The sequence below is a fragment of the Camelus bactrianus genome, chromosome 20, assembly GCF_048773025.1.
Source record: "Camelus bactrianus isolate YW-2024 breed Bactrian camel chromosome 20, ASM4877302v1, whole genome shotgun sequence".
Taxonomy (NCBI): domain Eukaryota; kingdom Metazoa; phylum Chordata; class Mammalia; order Artiodactyla; family Camelidae; genus Camelus; species Camelus bactrianus.
In genome coordinates this window covers 146,487-166,810 of record NC_133558.1, presented here as the reverse complement: position 1 = coordinate 166,810, position 20,324 = coordinate 146,487, and the positions used below count along the sequence as shown (strand labels likewise).

Genomic DNA, 20,324 nt, shown 5'->3' with positions numbered 1-20,324 from the left:
TAATATCATGGTAAAAAAAAAAAAAAGGAAAAAGCCATGGACGAATACTTTCAAACTGCAATAAAGTGTATTTGAAAAAATATGCCTCTATGTTGGTCTGTCACACTAATGCATAATTTCTGCAAATTTGTCAGTGATTTTGTCAAAACTGAACTTCTCTTTTTTTGTTTAAGTATAGTCAGTTTACAGTGTTATATCAATTTCTGGTTACAGCATAATGTTTCAGTCACACATATAAACTCGTTTTCATGTTTTTTCATTATAGGTCACTACAAGACATTGAACGTAGCTCCCTGTGCTGTATGAAGAAGCTTGTTGTTTATCTACTTTATGTGTAGTAGTTAGTGTCTGCAAACCTCAAACTCCCAGTTTATCCCTGCCCACTCCTCTTCCCTCTCTGGTCACCGTAAGACTGCTCTCTCTGTCTGAGAGTTTGTTTCTGTTTTGTAAGTAAGTTCATTAGTGTCTTCTGTTTTCTTTTTTTAGATTCCACATATGAGTGATATCATGTGGCATTTTTCTTTCTCTTTCTGGCTGACTTCACGTAGAATGACGATCTCCAGGTCCATCCATGGTGCTGCAAATGGCGTGACTTCATTCTTTTTCACAGCCGACTAGAAAACTGAACTTCTCTTTATGTCAGACTTGCCAGTCTACCTTCATTCATCATTGATCATAGACCAATTTGGCTTTAATTTTGAAAATTTCCTTTCATGTTAAGCAACATACATACAAATAGGAAAACTATTAAACAGAAGGGTAAGATTGGGAGAGGTTCATAGAAACCCCATTTCTCTTCAGATTCCACAAAGAGCATGTCTGTGCTTCTTTGGGACCAATTCTGGTGGCTCTCAAACGTCTGTGCAGCCAACAACTCGTCAAGGCAAGTAAACGTTCAAGTGGCCGCACGTGGTCACGCAGGAGCCAGGCTGAAGTCGCTGGCGGTCCCCTCCTTGGCTATTCTGAATCTACTCTACAGGCTGGAGGCCAAACTTCCCCACGGGGCTTGTGCGGCAAATCTTCGGAACTTGGAAGAAGAAGAAGACAGAACAAAGAGGGCGGATCCCCTCCCGCCAGCGCTGCTGATAACCGGGAGTTCTCCACATTCGCGTCCGTGGAGGATGCACTGCTAACTAAAGGCTGTGTAATAAAACCCTGCACGTATGAAGCTGGTGTTATTTATCAAAACTCTACAGCAGGCACAGCCTTAGACTCATACAGACCTAGAACTTAGACCTACAGAAGAATTTGGGTGCGGTGTATTTCAACATTGGAACGGTTCAGGGCGGCTGGCTCTTGGTGGTGGTAAAAAGCAGACCGACTTTCAGTTGTGTATCACTGAAAATAATCTTTAATAAATGCTCTGTGGCCAGTGTGTCTCCACATCTCCCGCACAGGGAACGGCGGACCCCTGTGAGGAGAACAGGCCTCCCCCATGTCCTGGGGCTGCACCCGGGGGAAGGGGTATGTCAGGTCTTGAGGGGCACCCAGTGACCCAGCGCCCGGAAGCCCCAGCACTGGGGGGCTCGTCCTGCAGGTGGCATGTTTGTGCAGAAGCACCTCTGCAGGGTCGCACTTCAGCACCTGGTCACCCTGCAGATCCCGTGAGCGCGGTGAGTACCACTGGCCACACTTCTGGGGCGCCCAGCCGCCCCCCAGGGCCCTGTGGCTGGGAGCAGGTAGTCCCTCTGCCCTGTGAGCCTGCTTCCCCTCGCTCACAGGTGTGACCACCAATAACCTTCACGCCCTGACTGTTTCTGCCTCTGAGAACTCGAACCGGCACCACCTGCCAATTCTTCAAGGTGACAATGAAACACGTTGTCAGGCACCTCGCTTGGCAGGTTGTCTTTGGGGGCTCCTGTGGGCTGTCCACCTGGGCTGGGATGCCTGTCCCCCCAACTCTGCCTCCTGCCTGTAGCCCAACCTGCATGGCCTGTCATCGCCAGGCCCGCCCTTGGCTGCCGCTGCACTTCCCTCCTAACGAGTGCACCCGTCCTGCCTGCACCTCCGCCCCCCGCCCCACCGCCAACGTGCCGCAAGCTCCCACCTCGGCCCCACCCCCAGCACACTCTCCACCAGGCAGTGGTCTTCTTGGCCTGTGCTGGTGCTTCCATGTGCAGCATCTGGGCACAGAACACTCCAGATTGACTGCCTTCTCCCCTCAATTCAACAGTCTCTGAAGACAGGGCTGCCAAGGCTAACTCCTCCGCTCCCTCTGGGCAGCCCTGGGGACCGTGGGGTGACAGGTGCGAGCTCTCCTCCCCTTCACGGACGGGCATGGTTCACAGCAGAAGTCAGATGCTGCCTGACCCCGACGGCCGTCCCTTGGAGGGTGTCTTTTCTCTGGAGAGGCCACGGGAAAGTACAGATCAGGGGCACACGGGCAGGCGTGGATGCTTCTAGGTTGCTTTTTAAAGATGAAAGCAGTGAGTCACAGGCCAAGCTCCTGATGGCCTGCTTTTGGCGCAGAGTGTGTAGGAGAACCCAGGCTGCCTCTCAGACCGGCTGCGGCACTGGCGCCGACAGCCAGCTGCTTCTTGGAAGCGGTGGCACTTCCTCCATCCTATCACTGTGTGTCCGCCCCCCAGTGCTGAGGGTCAGGGCTACCTGTAGGAGGGAGTCACGCTGCTGTGCCCCCCACAGCCCACAGTGTGCAGAACTCCCCGCTGGCCAGCTTTGCATCGGTTTGGGTGGACAGGACAGGACACAGAGTGGGAACTCCTCCCTGATGTGGCCTCCCGCCCTGCCCAAATCCGGCTGGGCCCTGCACCCCAGTCCTCAGCAGGCTCTCTCTGTAACCCTGTCTCCCCGACCTGCCGTCAGCCCCAGGGGTCGCAAGGAGGTCACCGCCTCTGCTCCAATGTCCACTTTGCCTCCCTCACCTCTGTCTTCGATGAGGGTCTCCATTGAGTGATCTGAGCTGAACGACAGCAAATCCCTGAGCTTCTTGCAAAAACCCCACTGGATCTCCTCAATGCATTCATCCACGGGGCATCAAGGGCAGAGCCCCACCGCTTAGGGTGCGGGTTCCAAGCCCCCCGGGCAGGGCCAATTCTGTGTTCCTGCAGAGGCCTCCAGAGCCCTGGGACCCTGTCCACCTCTCCAGGCTAAGTCAGGCCCGCCAGTGGAGGCAGAAGGCAGGCACAGGGGCCACGCTCGGGGCTCCGGCGGAAAGAAGAAACAGCTTTTCCTCGTGCCAGCCTGTGTTCCTCCCTGGCCTCCCCACGAGGCCCCTGACCTTCAGGAGAGAGCCCCAGCATGGCCCCTCCAGGCGTGCTGGCATTTTGAAGGGAGCGGTGGCCTGGTGCGGCTGGGCCAGGCTGCCTGGACTCCAGGCCTCATCGGCCACTTTCCGGCCTGAGACCAGGCAACACTCAAGTTCTCAAGAATTTGGCTTCTTTGTCTGGAAACTGGGGATAACAGTAAAACTTATCCCATGAGTTGTCGAAAGGATGTGGTTTCAAGGAAATGTCACACTCTGAGTGCTCAGTGACGGCTGACCTTCCTGAGGCTGACCTTCCTGAGGCTGACCGTCTTGTCACCTAGCCGGGGGCAGAAGGGCCTTCCTAGGCCACACGGCGACACCCGGGCAGCCGTGAGGTGGGCTGTGGCAGCAGCACCGAGCTCCCGGGGGGCACCGTCCAGCTCTGCTCACCCCTCTAGGGGGTTTCTTCCACGCCGGTCCGGAGAAGTTCCCCACATGAGTGGGCTGCCTCCTCGGGGACTTCCCCAAGGTATTCCAGAGAACTGGGATCAAAGCACACCGCAGCCAGGCCGCCTGGTCACCTCTGCCCTGACCTGTGCATCAGGACCGGCACCGCCGAGCTCCCGGCGGGCGGGCGATTCGGGAAGGGCGCGGCAGGGCAGAGCCCAGGCCCCTGTGCTGCGCGACCGTGAGTATTGAGGCAGGAGAGAGGCAGCCACCGCTGCAGGCCCCCTGAGATGCACCTGGCCTCTGGAGGTTCACGAGGGCCTCTGCGGACAGGGAGCACTGATCCTGCCTCACACCTCCTTACCACCACATCAGCGTGGCTTCACACAGACTGAGGAGGGCCGACCATCTGGCCCAGTACATGGCGAGGCTCTGCAGACTCCCTTCTGAGGAAGCTCCGCACCCCGTGGCCTCTCGCTGTGAAGGGCACACCCTTTGCAAAGCAGAAGATGACATTTCTCTGGTGCACACATGGAGGCCTTTTGATTTTTATTTTCCAAAAGGCTCCCCACTGGTGCCTTGGGGAAACCCAGAGCCTACTGAGAGGCAGGCCCGCTCACCAGAAAGCACGGTTCCTGTTTGTGCTGGTCTGGCCACGTCTGAGGTGAGCGGACGCTGGGGGGGGGGGGGGCACACACATCAGTGTTCCATCACACGTGCCACTTGTCATGCGTGTGCGTCCCAGAGGCTGGGCGCTGAGCCCCCGTGAGCTGTGAGCCTCCCTGGGTCGAGCTGGGCAAATGCCCTTGGCGTGATCAGCATTGTTTCCAAAAACTGTCCCAAATTAGAAGGAATTGTTCACCCCCAGAATCAGTCCCCTCTACCCCTACAGTCTTCCCAAACAGGCCTTGGCATAAAGGATGTGCTCAGGTCCAATCCCATCCCATCTCCCCTACCAAACCTGCCCCCACACATGCAGCCGGACCACCTGGATCAGAACACGGGAGGCCCTGGGCTTCCAGTTACGAGAGCCCTTTAGATACCCTCTCTCACAGCCGAGCCCGAGGCTCCAGGAAAGTGAACTGCCTACTGCTAACTCTTCTGACCCACAATTTGTCCAGAGCCGAAGCAGCCCAGGCTTGCAGGTGTTCAGCCTGGACTGTGACTCTTCCCCCGGCAGACGGCCCCGACCAGCACTGCAGCCTCTAATCCACTGCTGCCCGACGTGGCTGAGGCCACGCTGCAGCCAGAACACTGACTCTGACACTGGCTGAAATAATCACGTCCTGCCGTTGCAGCCACAGTTCTCAAAATCTCACTGGGAGGAAAGCAAGAAAGCAAAGGGTCCGGGTGAAATGCGGCCGGTGTCCCCGGAGTCAAGCATCTGACAGCTGGTGGGCCCGGGGCCTAAGGAGGCCCCAGCAGACCCTCAGAAGGGACAGTGGACATTCTCAAGCCTCCAGCACAAGTCAAAGGCAGTTTTTTTTTCTCCGTTTCTCCTTGTCTCTGGGCCATAAAAAGGAAAGGGAAGAGGAACTTCCCTCTGAAGTCTTGGTGATTTCTTGTTAAGTACGTCTGTAAATACAAGCGTGTTGAAAGCACATTCTTGATAAAATTATTAATAACTCAGAGTCAGGATGGGAGGGGTCATCCAGTGTGGGATCACAGGATGTTGAGTCTCTGTGTGTTCCCCGTTTCCAAGACTAGGTGCTAGTGTGTAGGGCAGCCCGTGGTGACCAGCTCTGCCTTTCCTGGGCTCCCTGGCCACGCCGTCTAAGGAACCTGGGCTCACAGGATTCCTCAAAGGCTAAGGATTTCTCCAAAATAAAGCGAAAAAGCAACAAAAGACAGCTGTGCATGCGCGCGCGCGCGCACACACACACACACACACACACATAGGCACACCAACCACCAGAACTCGCAGGCTGTCTCCGTGCACCAGCAGCAGGAAGCAGCCCCAGAAGTCAGGTGTGGGGTTCCCTGCTGAGATAGAAGCTGGAAAGAACCAGCACCTTTTACACAAAAAAGCCACCAGCGGGAACCAGACCCGGCGAAGCCGAAGGTTAACAAAGGTGCTCTGAGAAACGGAGTTAAGTCAGAAGCCGCTGGGCAGGGGCAGGCGGCCTGTGAGGACCAGCACAGGGACGTCAGGAGGGACTGGAGGCTGCAGACATGCCCCAGGTGGCACGCGGCCCACACCTCTCGGGACACCAGGTGTCAGCCCCACGTCCATAGCACAGGGCAGTGTCTCAGGACTGAACATGCTTTCCCTTTTTTTTTCAGCTTTATTGAGACATAACTGACATATAACATTGTGTACGTCACGGTGTACATCTGCTGGTTTCCAAAAATCTTGATAATGAGAGACAGACAGCCTGGTTAGGGGATAAAATCAGTCTTCACAAAGCAAATATTTTATCTTTCCCAATAAATTAAGAAGCTGGACATTTGAATTGAACATTAAGTGTCACAAGTCTGCTTCCTGGAAGTCGGTTATGGGTGTGAGGACAGACCTGAGCACCCTTTGTGCAAAGCAGGGTCCCACCAGGGGTGCACCTGTGGGGGTCTTGGGCCGGCAGCACCCTTCAGTCCCTCCTGGACAGGGAAGAGCCCACACCCTGCCACGGCGGGGGAGACCAGACTTGGGAGAGCCGCACCAGGAGCATCCCTCCTCCCCCAGCCTCCTCAGCCCCTTCCCCTCCACACCACAGTCCCCTTCCAGGCCCCCGTTTGTCACCTGGATGGCCGTGGTCATGGCCTCCTGACCAGCCCCTCATGGACCCCCACTCCCCTCTGCACACCTGCCACTGTGCCAGTGCGCCCAGCACATTCAGGAGCCCCCTCCGTGTCTGCAGACCGGTTGCTCACAAGGCTCCACGCTCGGGACCAGACCTCTGAGCTGGTCAGCTCCAAGGCAGGTGTGAGGGGTCACCAGTCATCGGACAGCAGCACCAAGTGGACAGTGGACGCCTGGGCCTCTGTCTGTGTCTGCAGCCTTGTCTGCAGCCCCCATCACCGCCCACCCGCACCGGTTCCCGTCACACACAGTGACTGTGCGGCCTCTGCCTGGACTCCCCTCTGCCCATAGTGCCGCCCGCTCAGCACCCGTCTTCAGGCCTCCAATTCAGTACCACCTTCTCTGAGGTGCCTTCCCGAACACGATCTCCCTCCCCCAAACTGGAAAGGTATCTCCCCTCCCCACATGGCACAGAAGCACCTGCCCGGTGCTCACAGCCTGCTCTGCAACTGCCAGTTTTCCTAGCTGCCACCCCCACCAAGCTAGTCTTCTGAGAACCAGGGGTGGGTCTGTGTGTCCTGCCTGAGTCCCACAGCACCTGCTGGGACAAAAGAGCCTTCGTCAAGCGAACCAACAAGGGGCTGGATGACGGAGGCAGGGCAGGCCTCCCTCATGGTGGACCTGGGCTGGGCGGACCGGTGTTCGAAGAAAACCACAGAAGAGGCAGCCTGAGAAAACTGCCCGGAGCCATGGCCCCCTTACCCGACAAGGAGGGCCCTTGGGGCAGGGGGAGTCCACCGTCCCCATCTCCACGAGACCCAGACACCTGGTCTGGTCACAGGAACTGACCACCACCCCACAGTGGCCCAAAACCACCCCCACAGAGAGAGCGGGGGAAACAGGCAAACAGAGGCTCCAGCTTCATGGCCACGCATGCTGCAGTGGTGCTGGCCCTTCCCCAGAGGCCCTGGCGCTGGGGCCTCAAAACCTCTGCGTGCAGAGCCTGGGGCACCCGGCCTCTCCCTCTCACCCTGCCCACTGACTTGGGACCAGGAAACGCAGGTTCAAGCAAAGCATCGCTAACATCTTTAGTTTCTGGTATGTTTCTTGGGCTCTCTGAGCCTCAGGTGAATGAAATACTATCTTCTCTCCGGTCTACACCACTGCGGGGGATGGTCTATGGCCTGCAGAGCACCGGACAGCCACCTGGCGAGGGGCCTGTGCACCGCCCAGGGGTCTTCCAAGGCTCGCCCTGGGCTAGGCTGCTGCTCAAGTCTGATCTTCACAGGAGGGGACTGGGGGGCATCTCAGGGCTTCCAGGTCCAGCACCTACACCTGGATTACCCATGCTTCACCCAGGCGGGCCTGTTGAGTCAGAACAAGCCTTTTAATGCTCCAAACGGATCTGAACTGTCATCCCACACTGGCCAGGGGCTGCTGGGCACAAGGGGTCCTCTTCACCCAACTCATCGCCCCGCCCCAGCCCCGACTCAGAACACAGGCCAAGCACACACCTCCGCCAATGAGCCCACCCTGTCAGCTCCCTGAGCTCAAGCCAAACCTAGCCTTTAAGTAAAAGCTGGGTTTCCTGCTCCCCTGCTGGACTGAGACGAGAAACGCTGAGAAGCTGACCTCTTCCCACCAGTCAGTGCCCTCAGGTCGAAGCCGAGCACGGAACCGGGAGGGGGCTCTGGACGCCGCATCCCCCGGGAACCCCGCCCGCGGGGATCCACGCTCTCCCGCAGGAAAGCAGGTCACCACCCCACCCTCTGGAAAGCAGCGTCCCTGCCGCAGCAGCCCCCAGACAGCCTGGTGGCGTGGGGTCCCCACCCGGCTGAGGAGGAAGGCGGGCGGTGCGGCTCAACGTGAAGGCTGCCTTCACCAGCAGAAACGCGTGCGGGCGCCAAGGCCACACGGGGAACAAAACCGTAAGAAACACAGCCCGGGAGCCAGCTCTCCAGGAGCAGAGGGGGCACGGCAGGCCGCAGGGCTCAGGGCAAACAGGGAGCCGCAGCAGTGGGACCAGGTGAAGACAGGTCTCTCTTGCCAGAGACGGCACATGGCTGGCGACATGTTGTACTGGTTTGAGAGGAAAACAGGCAGGTTCACAAACCACTTCTGGACACTTAAACTCTGGGTTGCTTTTCTTCCTGGCAGCACCAGCCTAAACTCTGTGGCTCTGCAACATTTCAGAAACGCCAGGAACATTACAGTCTTCGGAGAAAGGCCCAGGACTTCAGAATCCCCGAGGCGGCTGTGAAGAAAGAACATTGCTGGCAACAAATGTAAAACGACACTTTAAGACACAGGAATACGTTTAGGGTCCACGCTGGACACACATATTTACGCGTTCAAGCTGATATCCTAGTACTTTTTCTGTTAACATGTTTGCACTCTCTCTCTCTCTCTCTCTTTTTTCGGTTTAAGGAAAAGTCACTTTTGAGGCAAACTGTCTTGGCTGCAGACGGGTAACTCCACGTGCAGGCCTCCCTTCTCCTGGCCCCGAGGAGGTCGCCTATGACACACTTTCTTTTTATTCAGGGACCCTTTTGTGGTGGAATTCGGAGAAACTGGGCTGCAACGTCTGTTTAGGGAGAGGCTGAGTGTGTGTCTTCACCTGCGTGGCTCCTCATGCTGAGACCACCTGAGTCAGCACAGAGGCCTGGACCGCGGGGCTGCTCACCGCGCACAGGTCACGCCTGGCTGGTGACTCGGTCTGATGTCAGGTTTACCCACCAGGAGGCACCCCTGCAGCCCAAGTCAGAAACTCTGAGTAGCCCAGTGATGTGATCCTTTGCCCTCTGGCTTCAGAAGCAGTTGTGATGGAACAGTTCCAGCTGCGAGGCAGAACTGACTGGAATAATGAAAACACCTCGAAAACACTTAACGAGGTAGCTGAGAGCAGGTGTCGAATCCACAGCACACACAAAGGGGCCTGATAGGTGCTCAGGGACTTTTAAACGCATATTCAAGCGGAAACCGTGACGGTGCCCAGAACCGTTCCTTCTTCCAGCTCTGAGGTGCGTGCAGACCTCGCAGAGAGGCCCTGGCAGCAAGCGGCAGGCGGCGGGGAGGGGCGCAGCTGGACAGAGGCAGAGGGCGGACGTGGGGCTGCTCCCCATGCGGTGAAAGCACGGCTGGTGCGGAAGGACAACCACCAAGGGGCACTCAGGGTGTGAAAGGCCGAGAAGGGGCTGACTTGGGCGGGAGGGGTCGAGGCCGGGCTCACCACTGCCCCAACCTCCAAGGGTCCCAGAAACATCCTCAGGAGGCAGCCTGGGCCCCTGCCGCCCAGCACCAGCACCCTGGGCTCCAGGGAGGCCGCTGCCCCCCGAGCCCTCCCCACCGTCTGCTCACAGGCACGGGCTGCCCTGGCTAAATGGCTCTCCCAAGGCCAACTCCAAACGCCCCCCCCGCCCCGTGGAACCTTGGGAAAAGCAGCGCAGCCAGTCCCACGGTGTGGGGTTTGTGATGGTTCCCGTAACGTGAACATTCAGAGTTCACACTCACACATGCACAGACATGCTCACATACGCATGTGCACACAGGTGTGCACACGCACCCCAGCTCGCCAGGACACGAGGGGCAGCAGCATCCAGGCAGCGCAGAAGCTGGGGGGGGGGTTCTTGGGAGGGGCCTGATCCACCGGACACCCACTTCCAGTCCTTGGGCCAGGCCAGCAACCAGGGTGCCCAGCAGGACGGCACGGAGGGCGAGCGGGAGTGGCAGGAGCGAGGCTCAGGCTAGGTCTCTGTGGTGTGGCTGCTGTGGGGCAGAGGAGCCAGGGCCTGGAAGCTGCTCCAGCGCCTGGTGCCAGGCGGGGGCTCTGCACGCCCCTGCTCTTTATATTTACCCAGGATGCTTCTGGCTGCTTCTGCGTCCCGCAGAGGGTTCTCTCCATACTCCTCCCTCAGCCACTGCCGGAACTGGAGAAGGTGGAAAAAAAAACCGAGATGCCACAAAGCTGCACCCCAGGACCCCCACCTACTACCTGACGGGCAGGTTCTGCCACTGTAAATGGGAGCATATGCGTGCTGAGGCTGCCAGCCAGGGGCAAGGAGGAAGAATGACTGCTTCTCCCAGGTCTGGGCTTGAGAACATAAAAGCAAGCACACTGAGAAGGTGCTCGACCCAAAGGGAGAGAAACAGATGCCCATGTGAGGCTGAGGAAGGAGGCGAAGGGCAGTGAACAAGAGGCCAGTGGTGGCTGCAGTGGGGATGAGGGCGACCTGCCCCAGATGACCTCTAGGCCTCTCCGACCTCCAGGAGTCTAGCGTGTGCGCAAAGACCGAGGAATCTTCCCAGGGCCGCCGCCGCCGCCGCCGCCGCCGCCGCCGCCGCCGCCGCCGCCGCCGCCGCCGGCCCCCAAGCGTAGTTACCTGGTGGACTTGGTGCTTCTCGAACTCCTGGAGCTGCCTCTGGAAGCCCAGGTTGGGGTTGGCGCAGGACCTCCCTGCACGCACGGTGTGGAGGGCGTCTTCCCAGCCAAAGTCGGTGACTGTCATGATGTACGCGACCACCAGGGTCACACTTCGGGAGACGCCAGCCAGGCTGCAGGGCCGAAAGCCGCAGGGCAAGGGAGGGTCAGTGACTCTGTGGACTTGTTTAGGAGCCCTCCTGTCTTGGATCATGGGTGGACAGCAAGCCAGTACGTTACCAGGAAATCACCCAGACACACACCGGCTTCTCTCTACTTTGGGATGCTAGAATCTCAGGCATTCTTTTTCTGTGTGAGCCTCATTTTTTATTGGTTTTCTACTGGCTCTGGCTCCAGACACTCTGCTTCATGATCCCCTACTTTTCCTGAGCCCCTCTTCAGATGCTCCCCACTCCGCTGGGCAGTACCATCACTAAAGCCCGTCAAGGAAGCACGGGGGTCTGAGAATAAACCCGGTTACAAACTGCAGCCGTCTAGAAGGTGTCACTCTTTAGGTCTGGTTTCTCAGCTACACAAGGGCCAAGCCTACAACTTAGAAGTTCGTTGAGCGTTCTGTGCTCTGCACACCCCTCGGCAGGGCACCGGAGCCGGCAGTCCACGTGCTCTGGGGGGCGGGGGGACGCTCTGCAGGCGGTAACGGGCAGTTTCTCCAGCAGGCTGAGGACGGGGACCGATTTTAAATGCACATGCAAATGAAGGCGGTCACAGAGGGGTTGTGCTGCGTCAGACTTGGAGTGTGCAGCAACGGTTTACGATGGGGAAGTGTAAGCGAGTGTCTCATTTTTAGAAAGGCCTATGTTCAGATTTACACAACTCTACGAAATACGAATTCCTAGAATATCAGGCCTGCACACAGTCAAATATAAATAATAGTAATAGTAAAAATAAAAGAACCGCTCTCAAGTAGCGGTTCTGCCCTCAGGCTTTGTGTCAGAAATATCGAGAGAGCTTGTTTTAAAAAGGCATCCTCTTGGGCTGCACCTGGGGAGATGCTAACGCCAGGCACTGCACCCAGGACCCCTGGAATGGCTCCGACGGCAGCGTGAAGTGCTGTGAAGCAAACGCGAGTGAGTGTCACAAAACCTGCACTTTGTGTTCATTACATGTCCTGCTCTTCCTAAAAGTAAAATGAGGAACCACACTATGCCAAGCAGCCGTCGAACTGCCCAGTGCCCTCTCCCCTGCTGCGGGATGCTGGTCTCAGAACCGACCGTGGCTCTCGTGAGGCTCCTCTGGGCACCACCAAGGGGACCCCCGGCCCCTCGTCCGGGCGGTGGCTGTCCTGGGAGACAGCGCCTGCATCTGCCAAGAGCTCTCCCTGCAGGAGCCGCTCTTTAGGGGAATTCAGAAGAGTGTTGCGCCCTCAGTAAACTCATTCAAGAGCTCGAACCTCATTCAAGAGGCAGCAGCCCTCTGCTCCAGAACGCTGGCTGCTGGTTCCCTGGACCTGTTACCCCTGCGAAGACTAGCTTATGTTACCCTTATTAGCTATGTTATCAGTACAAGCGCTGGTGGTAATAAAATGAGAGCTGACCTGCCCTGGGTGCCTGCTGTGTGCCAGGCAGGTGCAGCTACGTGTGCTGGAACAGCTTTCCCGGCACAACATGTGTGTGCACAGGTGTGTGCACACGGCCCACACAACGCGTAGCTGAATGTAGGCGGACGGCTGCATGTAACTGCTTAATTCTAAGAGTCTAGTCGGTTCTCTTCAAAGTACAAGGCAAACACACACAAAAGCCCCAGTCTGTCAAGGGAGAAGAAATGGTCATTCTGGTGTGACAGGAATGCAATGCTGAACACCCGCCCATGTATGCAATCAAAGCTCCAGAAGGAAACAGTGTGGTGAAAGCCACTGAGGTTCAGAGCTGAGTGTATGTTCCCTGGAAAGGGGGTTTCTGCTGCCCAGTCTGTCCCTGCGGAAACCCAACTGAGAAAATGAAAATCCTGAGTGAAAAGAAAAAAGAATGAGACAGTGACTAACAGCCAGCAGGGTCGGGGGGTGTGTGTCCGCGGTTCGGGGAGATGCAGGAGCCCTTCGCACACGGAGCGGGACTGCTCAGCTGCTGCTGCTGGCCAGAGGTGCACGTACCAGTGTACGAGGCAGCCCTCGCCCCCGAGCCGGCACTCATGGATGAATTTAATACTTTCTCTGAAATGTCTTGTCCTGGGGGAGGAAAAAGAGAGAAGTGACATCTCTCTACTTTACTCAACATACGATGAAAAGAAAAGTCCACCTGAGGTTTCTTGAAAAGGTCTCCAAGCCCCACGGCATCAAACCCTGGTCAGCGCCTGGGCTGGAGCTGCCTCGGCTGTGGGTCCGAGGAGGGCAGCCCCCACCGCTGAGTGCGGCGGGAGTTCTCTGCAAGGAGTTCCCGAGACACACAGCTGCCGCTGACTTGTTGGGGGTGGGCCCCGCCCCAGGGTCCGTCTGGGCCCCTGAACGCTCACTGCACACAGAGACCCCAAACAGCCACCCCGTGAGGGAGGCGCCCACCCAGTGCAGGTTCCCCGAGCCCTAAAGCCAGTCTGCCTGACCATCCAAAAACCTCATCTTCTCCCCAGCCTGCTCCCCCTCGCGGAGGTGGGTCCTGTCTGCTCCTGCCCCAGTGCTGGGAGGTGGGAACTGCAGCTCCGACCCTGCCCGGCCTCACTGGCTGAGTGGCCCCAGGAACCTCACTCAGCCTCCCTTGGCCTCACTTACGAAGCAGGAGTGATGCCTTACAGGCTGAGATGAAGGAACAAAGGCCAACATGCTTTGCAAACTCTGAAGGGCTGCACGAGGACGGCTCTGCGCTCTCTCCTTCTGACCCTGAGCTTTTCAACCATTCACGCCCAGCTGTGTGCGCCAGCCTGTTCCGGACGGGTCGGGGGGTGAAGTACGAACTACAGACTACGTGCTCTTCCAGGTCTCCTGCCTCTGAATGGCTTATAAAGAGCAAAACACCTCAAGCTGACCACGGACCAAGTTCACAACACCTACTGAGGACTGACTGTTTAGCAGGAGCTCTGCTGAACTGCAAGGGATTCAGAGGTGAGTAAAGTGTGGTTCCAGCTGCACTAACCAGGTCTGAGTCTCATGAGGGCAAACGAAGCCAACAAGAGTGGGAGCAGGTGGGGCACAACCAGCTGGGCGGGTGCCTGGCTGGACCAGGGCAGCCGGCACAGAGGACACTGAGTGGCAGCCATCGCCCACAGGCTCCAGGCTCTTGCCTGAAACCTGACTGCCCAGCAGGGCGAGGTGTGCTTCTGCTAACGTTCCCAGGAACAAGCACTCTCAGACGTGAACCCACCGAGTGACTCAGGGCATCGCGACTCTACCCCCAAAGCCCGCTTGGTGTAAAACAGGTGAGGAAAGATTCCTGCTGGAACCCTGAAACCTGAAGACCTCAGAGCAGGGCTGTGAAGCAGAAGCCACGGGGGCCGGGCTGCGAGGCAGGCAGGGGTGCAGGGTGGGCCCCGGGGCCACGCACCGCAGCGGGGGTGAAGGCGGGGGTCTGGGAGCGTCCACCCTGCCTCCCAAGTGACACCAGCCATGGCGCCGGCGGCGAGCTCCCTGGTGACGGACGTGCTGACGCCGGGCAGATGCCTTCCATCACAGCGATGCTGCCTGGGCGGCAGAGCGCCCCGTCCCATCTTCCCTCCCGTCCAGCCACGGGGCAGGCGGTGGGGTGGGGCTCCCGGAAACTTCCCCTTCGTGGTAACTGGAAGGTGACTCCGCCCCAGGTTTCCTGCCAGGGAGGCTGAGGAGTGGGCTTACACCCGTAAGTGTGTCCCCCGCCCTGCGACCACAGGGGGTGGAGGGTGGCGGGATGGGGTTGGAAGGAGGGCTCCCAGGAGCTGCTGCCCAGGCCTGAAGCACCCACGAGGCTTCTTGTAAATCACTCTCTTTATAACTTAAAACACTGTCAGTCAGATATTCTGCTACTTACAGAGGATACAAGCTACGTGGTATCGGGTGCAACAGCTTAACAGACGCTGAGCCACTGGATTGGCCGAGAAGCGGCTCCAGGCTGCCCGCCTGCCATCTGCCTTGTGGTTTATGCAGTGTGGCAGTCGTCTGCCTCCGCATAGAGGCAGACCGTGTAGAGCAGACAGGCCAGACGGCCCTGTAGGTCCAGGGCCAGTCCGCCCAGAACCCAGGCCCACCCCAACTGCAGGCTAGAAGCTGGCGGGTGCAGCTAGAGGGCACACACCTCTGTCCACTAGGCCGGCCACATTGGGGTACCCAAGAGTTTCCAAGAGGCCCTCCCCATGCCTGCAGCCCATGCTTTTGCCAGAACACCTTCCCAGAAAAGGAAGAGCAAATCCAGAAGTAAATGAACACACTGAGAAGGCCCCACCAGCTGGGCGGACTCACCGTTCGGGGACGTGTCGGTGCTGAGGGGTCTCCAACATTTTGCAAAGATGACAGCTGAGTGCCTTGACTGAAACCTCAGAGTGAGAACAGCGTCTTATGTCTGCCTTTTACACCTGCAGGTCCCGAACCACAAGCACTACGGAACCAGGTCATAAATACGGTGTAGGATGGGGTTCAGGAGTCAGAGTAAGAGACTGGGGGTGGGATGTGGTCAGCAGGGTGACATCCAAGGAACTGACAGCCAAGGAAGCCGGGAAGAGGTGCCCCCGGCCTTTCTGCACCAAGTGTCAAGTCCAGAAAAATCCAGATGGCCCCTGTCAGCACAGTGTGGGGACAAGACTGCAGGGCCCCGCCCAGGAGGGCCGATGTCAACGAAGGGGCTGCTCAGAGCCCTGCCACGTACTTAGCTCACGAACATAACTGGCACGAGGCCAGGCCAGGAGGACATTCCTAGAAGTGCCGCTTCCAAGGAAAGCCAGGAGCAGGCGCACTCAGTGCTGCTGGGGTGGGTTATTTCCAGGGAAGCTCATGACATGAGCCTGAGCCCGGTCACCACACTTCCTCCTCCAGGGCGGGAAACACCCAGGGCTCCAGCCCGCACATTGCTCAACTCCTGACTGCGGAGCGCGTCCCACCACCAGCTATTTATTTCAGTGACACCGGTTCCCCATTCCTGAGCTTCGCTCTTCACCTTTACTTAGTTCCGTCGCAGGAGAGCCAGCTGGGCTCGTCCAGAAGCGAGCGCGCCTACACACTTGTGCTGCTGCCGGCAGCCGCAGGGAACTTGTGGGCTGGCGAGAGACGTCCTCAGGGCCCAGCTAACAGCCTGGCCACTGCCACCGTCCCTCCCTCCTCTGTGTCACTGACCAAGCGCCCCTATCCCTCCCTCTCATCCAGAGGCCGAGAGCAGTACCAGCCAGGTTTCCTTGACCTTCAGGAAGGGTGGTGGATAGATCTAGCAACACTGCACTGCACGATGCTCGCTTTTGAGGCTGAACAATTGCTTCTTACTGTGAGATCGCAAGACTTGGAGGCTGTGATCCCCCGTGGGATCTGAGGCAGCGCTGTCCTGCCGAGGAGGACCCTGCTTGTGGGAGACGTGGACGAGCACCTGGGGTGGCAGCTGGGCTGTAGAGACAGCATGAGCCACACGCTCCAGGCTGCTTCTCCCTCCCTGAGCAAAAACCCCTTAAGATTTTTTTTCTCCCAAAAAGCAATGTTTAAAAAGAGGTGAGAGGAGCGTCCTCCCTGGGCCCAGGTGCTAGAGGGCAGGCTCAGGTCAGAGGGCGGCTTCCTCCTGGGTGACCTGCCCCTCTCACCCCACCCAGAGAGAGGCGAGCAGCAAGGAAGCCTCCTCCCCCGGGCAGACTGCGCGTGGCCTTCAGCACGTTTGCGTTCCCTACACGCCGACATCTGGAGAGAAGCTGGGGGGAATGTGAGTGCTGCACTTGCATTTTGCCAGAAAAGGTCACTTTAAAAACAAACAAGCAAACAGTCCTCTCCGCCATCTACTGTAACGCATCTCACAAAGAACAGCCCCACACCAGCAATCACCGGCAACAGCGTCCAAGACTGAAACATATGTTTTTAAGTTGAGTAAGTGAAGTCTCACGGAAAACACAATACACCTTTTCCACATATTTCTGAGGGCTGCCAAGTCCCCAGGGGTCGTGCGTGTGTGCACACACCTGTGCAGCTCCGTCGGGAAGCAAGACCACAGCACTCCAAGGCCCACACAGCTCTGATCTTGCAAAACTGCTTCTTATAATGAAAAGGAGGAAAAATGTGACACAGAGAGAGAGAGAGTAAAGTACAGACACGAGCTACACCAGATGCACAGGCAGGAGGTGCAGCGAGCCAGGAGGCTCTGACGTCTCAGACACAAGCTCTCTGCATCGCTAGTGCCTCTTCCCCACAAAAACCTCAGGAAGCTTAGAACCTGCTTGACTCTCAAGACTTGTCGCAAGGCTCTGCTGTGAAGATGTCGGGCTGCCAGCTCCACAGCACAGGCCAGGCGGCTGGCTCCAGAGGGAACACAAGAAAGGTAGGTGTTTCCTTATGGTGTCCAAATGCGAATGCCAATTTACTAAATATTAAATGAGAATGGATAAAATAGGCCAGCCAATGGGTATCTCCAACCATTCACTCTCAAGACACATTAACAGCCCTTCCTTGAATAGGCGGAAACCAGAATCGAGTTTTTAGACTTTTAGTGTCCGTCAACAACACTCTGACTGCCTCACCTAACACTGCAGAAATCCTGAGAGAGAGATTTTGGACAGGAGAAGTGAGGCTAAAATGACTTGCCTGAGGAAGCACAGAGAGAAAGCAAAACCAAGTATTTCCAAAAGCCTCAGCTCACTCGACCGCCGCACGCCAGCCACTCGGAGGAGGCGTGTGCGTCTGCACAAGTCCTGGGATGTAAACTCTGATGGTGCGAGTCAGGCAGAAGCGCTGGCCCGGGTCTGAGGTTACCGCCACTGTGAGAGCTGGAACTTCCTGGCTTTGCGGAGCAGGGTGGTGGGGGACTGGGCTGAAATTCTAACGTGTTACTGTCGTCTCAAACCAGGTTTCTGCATTCTAATTCCTGGAAGATCAGAGACGGGGTTTGTGAGGAGTACGGCCAAGACAGAAAGCTGACCTTTCTGGAGCGTCTGCTGGGACTGAAAGCAGTTCATCTCCAAAGGCCACAGGCCTCTTTGTACACATAATTAGCAAGAAGAATTCCTGGTGGCATAGGCCTTTGTGGGGAAAGAGTTAGGATATAAAGCTTTAAATTATATCCAAAGTTGGAAATAATTTTTAAAATCTGTAATGAAGTTTAAAAGAATAAGCAATACAGTTTTATAGAATTAATTCTGTCACTGAACATAGGAACGGCTAGGCACCAGGAAGTCACGGTGGCCGAAGGATTGCTAGTTCTCACTGGGCTACCCGAGCACCGGGAGGGCCCGTCTCCTGACCGTCTGCCTCGGTGGACGACACAGCCGCCGAGGGTGCGTCACCGGCAGGTGGTGAGCAAGGCTGTTCGCGGGGAGGTGGGTCTTAAGAACAGTCGAGTGTTCCGCTGGCCGATGTCGACAGTCACACCACATCGTGGACACCTGCTCACATTAAAAGGTGCACTGTGCTTCCATGAAGCGTCTGAACAGCCAGCAAGAACCCAAAGCTACTGCACAGGCTGCCTCCCAACACACGAAGACACTCAAGTTCCAAGCATAACCTCCCGATCTCCATATTACTTCAGTAAAGCAAGAAGCATTTACAGCATCACGGACATTTATGCAGCCAAAGCCTTACGCATATGTAAGCTTTGGTATTACTAACGGGTCAGAAATAAAAGGTTCCCCAAGAGACACACACGTGCCCGTGAACTCAGCTCCCAACGGCACAGTGCCATTTCTCCTGCCTTTCGATGAGCTGTGGTCTCGACTTCCTTTTCCAGGTGAAGCAGAGGTCTGCTGCTGCACGACTTCACTCCTTCTCCCCGGCATAGCCCACAGCCCCGTCACAGCTGCCCCAGGCTCAGACACTGCGACAACTGCCACTGGACCTGGCGCTCACCCCACACTCTCATCCCGATATAAGGAAAGGGTTACAAAGGCAAACCACACGTCTTAACAAGACCCCTGTACATATTTGGGACAGGAGAGAACTGGTTCGAATCTTAAGAGCTGGTCCTCTGGACCCAGGTTGACAGACGATATGAACTGACCCAGGAGATGTCAGAAGTCAGGCGAGCGGCTACGGCACCGTCCGCCCCACCCCTTCCCCGGGTCATGTCTGCCCAGCAGCTCACTGGGCCTCCAGAGCACCAAACCCATCTTTCCTGTAACTCTCAAGATGCATTAATATACTTTGAGTAAAATATACTCTTATTTTCAAAAGTGCTCAGAGGTCACAGAGAACACTTTCACATACATGATCTCATCTCTGAAAATCCTGAAGGCAGGCATTTTCAGATGAGAGAACTGAAGTTTGGACGGGTTAAAATGACTCGCCCAAGGCAGATGGAGCTGGTTTTGAATCTAAGATTTCTGACTCCGGGTCTGCTGCTCGCTGGCCGCACAGCACAGGACCACTCAGCAGTCAGTCTGCACGTGGTGGGTCAGGACCCTTGTCCTGGACGTCGAGGGGCCTGACTCCAGCAAAGCTGAGAAGTTCTGGGAGCAGCTCGAGCACAGTGGCCACCTGCTCTGACCACCAACGCCTAGGAGGTGTTGGTCTGACTCTTCCAAAGAGTCACAATGCCAACCAGCTATTGACAAGTTCAACAGTATATCAGAATCTCGGTTTGAGATAAGAGCAAAGCAACCGCTCTAAAAATAGCCACCAAAACATGGGCAGAAGATTGCTGTGGTCTCGAGAGAAAGGCAGTGGCTTACTTCCTTCCGTGCACACCATGCCCTGCAACCACTTCTGTTTCTTGACACGACTGGTAACCAAGGAAGTGCTCTGACACTTCTCCTTCAGACCTAGGCTACCGCTGTCTTCCTAGGGCCCTACGAAATCTTCCCTTCACCATCCTCGGTCTCACAGATTGGCTTCTGTGACACACGGAGAGGCAGCGTGGGACACAGGCCTTGGGTGGGATGTACCTGCCCGCATCCAGCTCCTCCCCTCTTCCTGGGTCTGACTCTGCACCTCCTGCCTGCTCGCGCCCCTTCTCCTCTCCACACAAATCCCTCTGACTGCAGCTGCCCCCCTTTTAAACAGGTGGATGTCTGTTACTGCCATAACAAGTTACTGCATAACCTGTGGTTTCTCTGCTTCCCAGCAGTGAAAAACCAAGGCTGGCTGCTATTCCAGCACTGGACAGGTTTCAGAGGGGCGGGACCCTTGGGATCCAGAGACTACGTGGTCTGCACTTCTCATACGTAGGACTTGTAGGCAGCAGAGCTTAAGAATCATGCCGATGGGTCCTGGGAAGCCTGTGGCCTCCCAACTTCACAAACATCGCAGCTTACAGGTTCCCTGGTGAGATGCAGAAACCAGTGATTCCAGAAGGGTTGTGGTGTCCGACCTGAACTGCACAAGCAGGTGAGCCTGAGAGCGGAGGCTGGGTCACTGGGTGCACAGCACAGCCAGGTTACTGACTTCTTGCCTCTCAGCCTGCACGGCTCGAAACCCAGGCTTTGAG

At 56.9% G+C, this 20,324-nt stretch overlaps 1 protein-coding gene across 18 annotated transcripts in view; it reads right to left on the bottom strand.

Annotated features, from left to right (window-relative positions):
* Positions 1 to 4,188: 4,188 nt before the first annotated feature.
* DUSP22 (dual specificity phosphatase 22) overlaps positions 4,189 to 20,324 on the bottom strand; it is a 52,871-nt gene continuing 36,735 nt past the window's right edge. For 5 of the 18 annotated variants that reach the window (XM_074347961.1, XM_074347955.1, XM_074347958.1 and 2 more), the window contains 3 exons: positions 12,809 to 12,991; positions 10,769 to 10,940; positions 4,189 to 10,315 (listed from right to left, as the gene is read on the bottom strand). In XM_074347961.1, the coding sequence (XP_074204062.1) occupies positions 10,133 to 10,315; positions 10,769 to 10,894 (309 nt within the window). In that variant the 5' untranslated portion in view covers positions 10,895 to 10,940; positions 12,809 to 12,991 and the 3' untranslated portion in view covers positions 4,189 to 10,132. The other 13 variants (XM_074347957.1, XM_074347963.1, XM_074347966.1 and 10 more) reach the window with 6 other exon arrangements.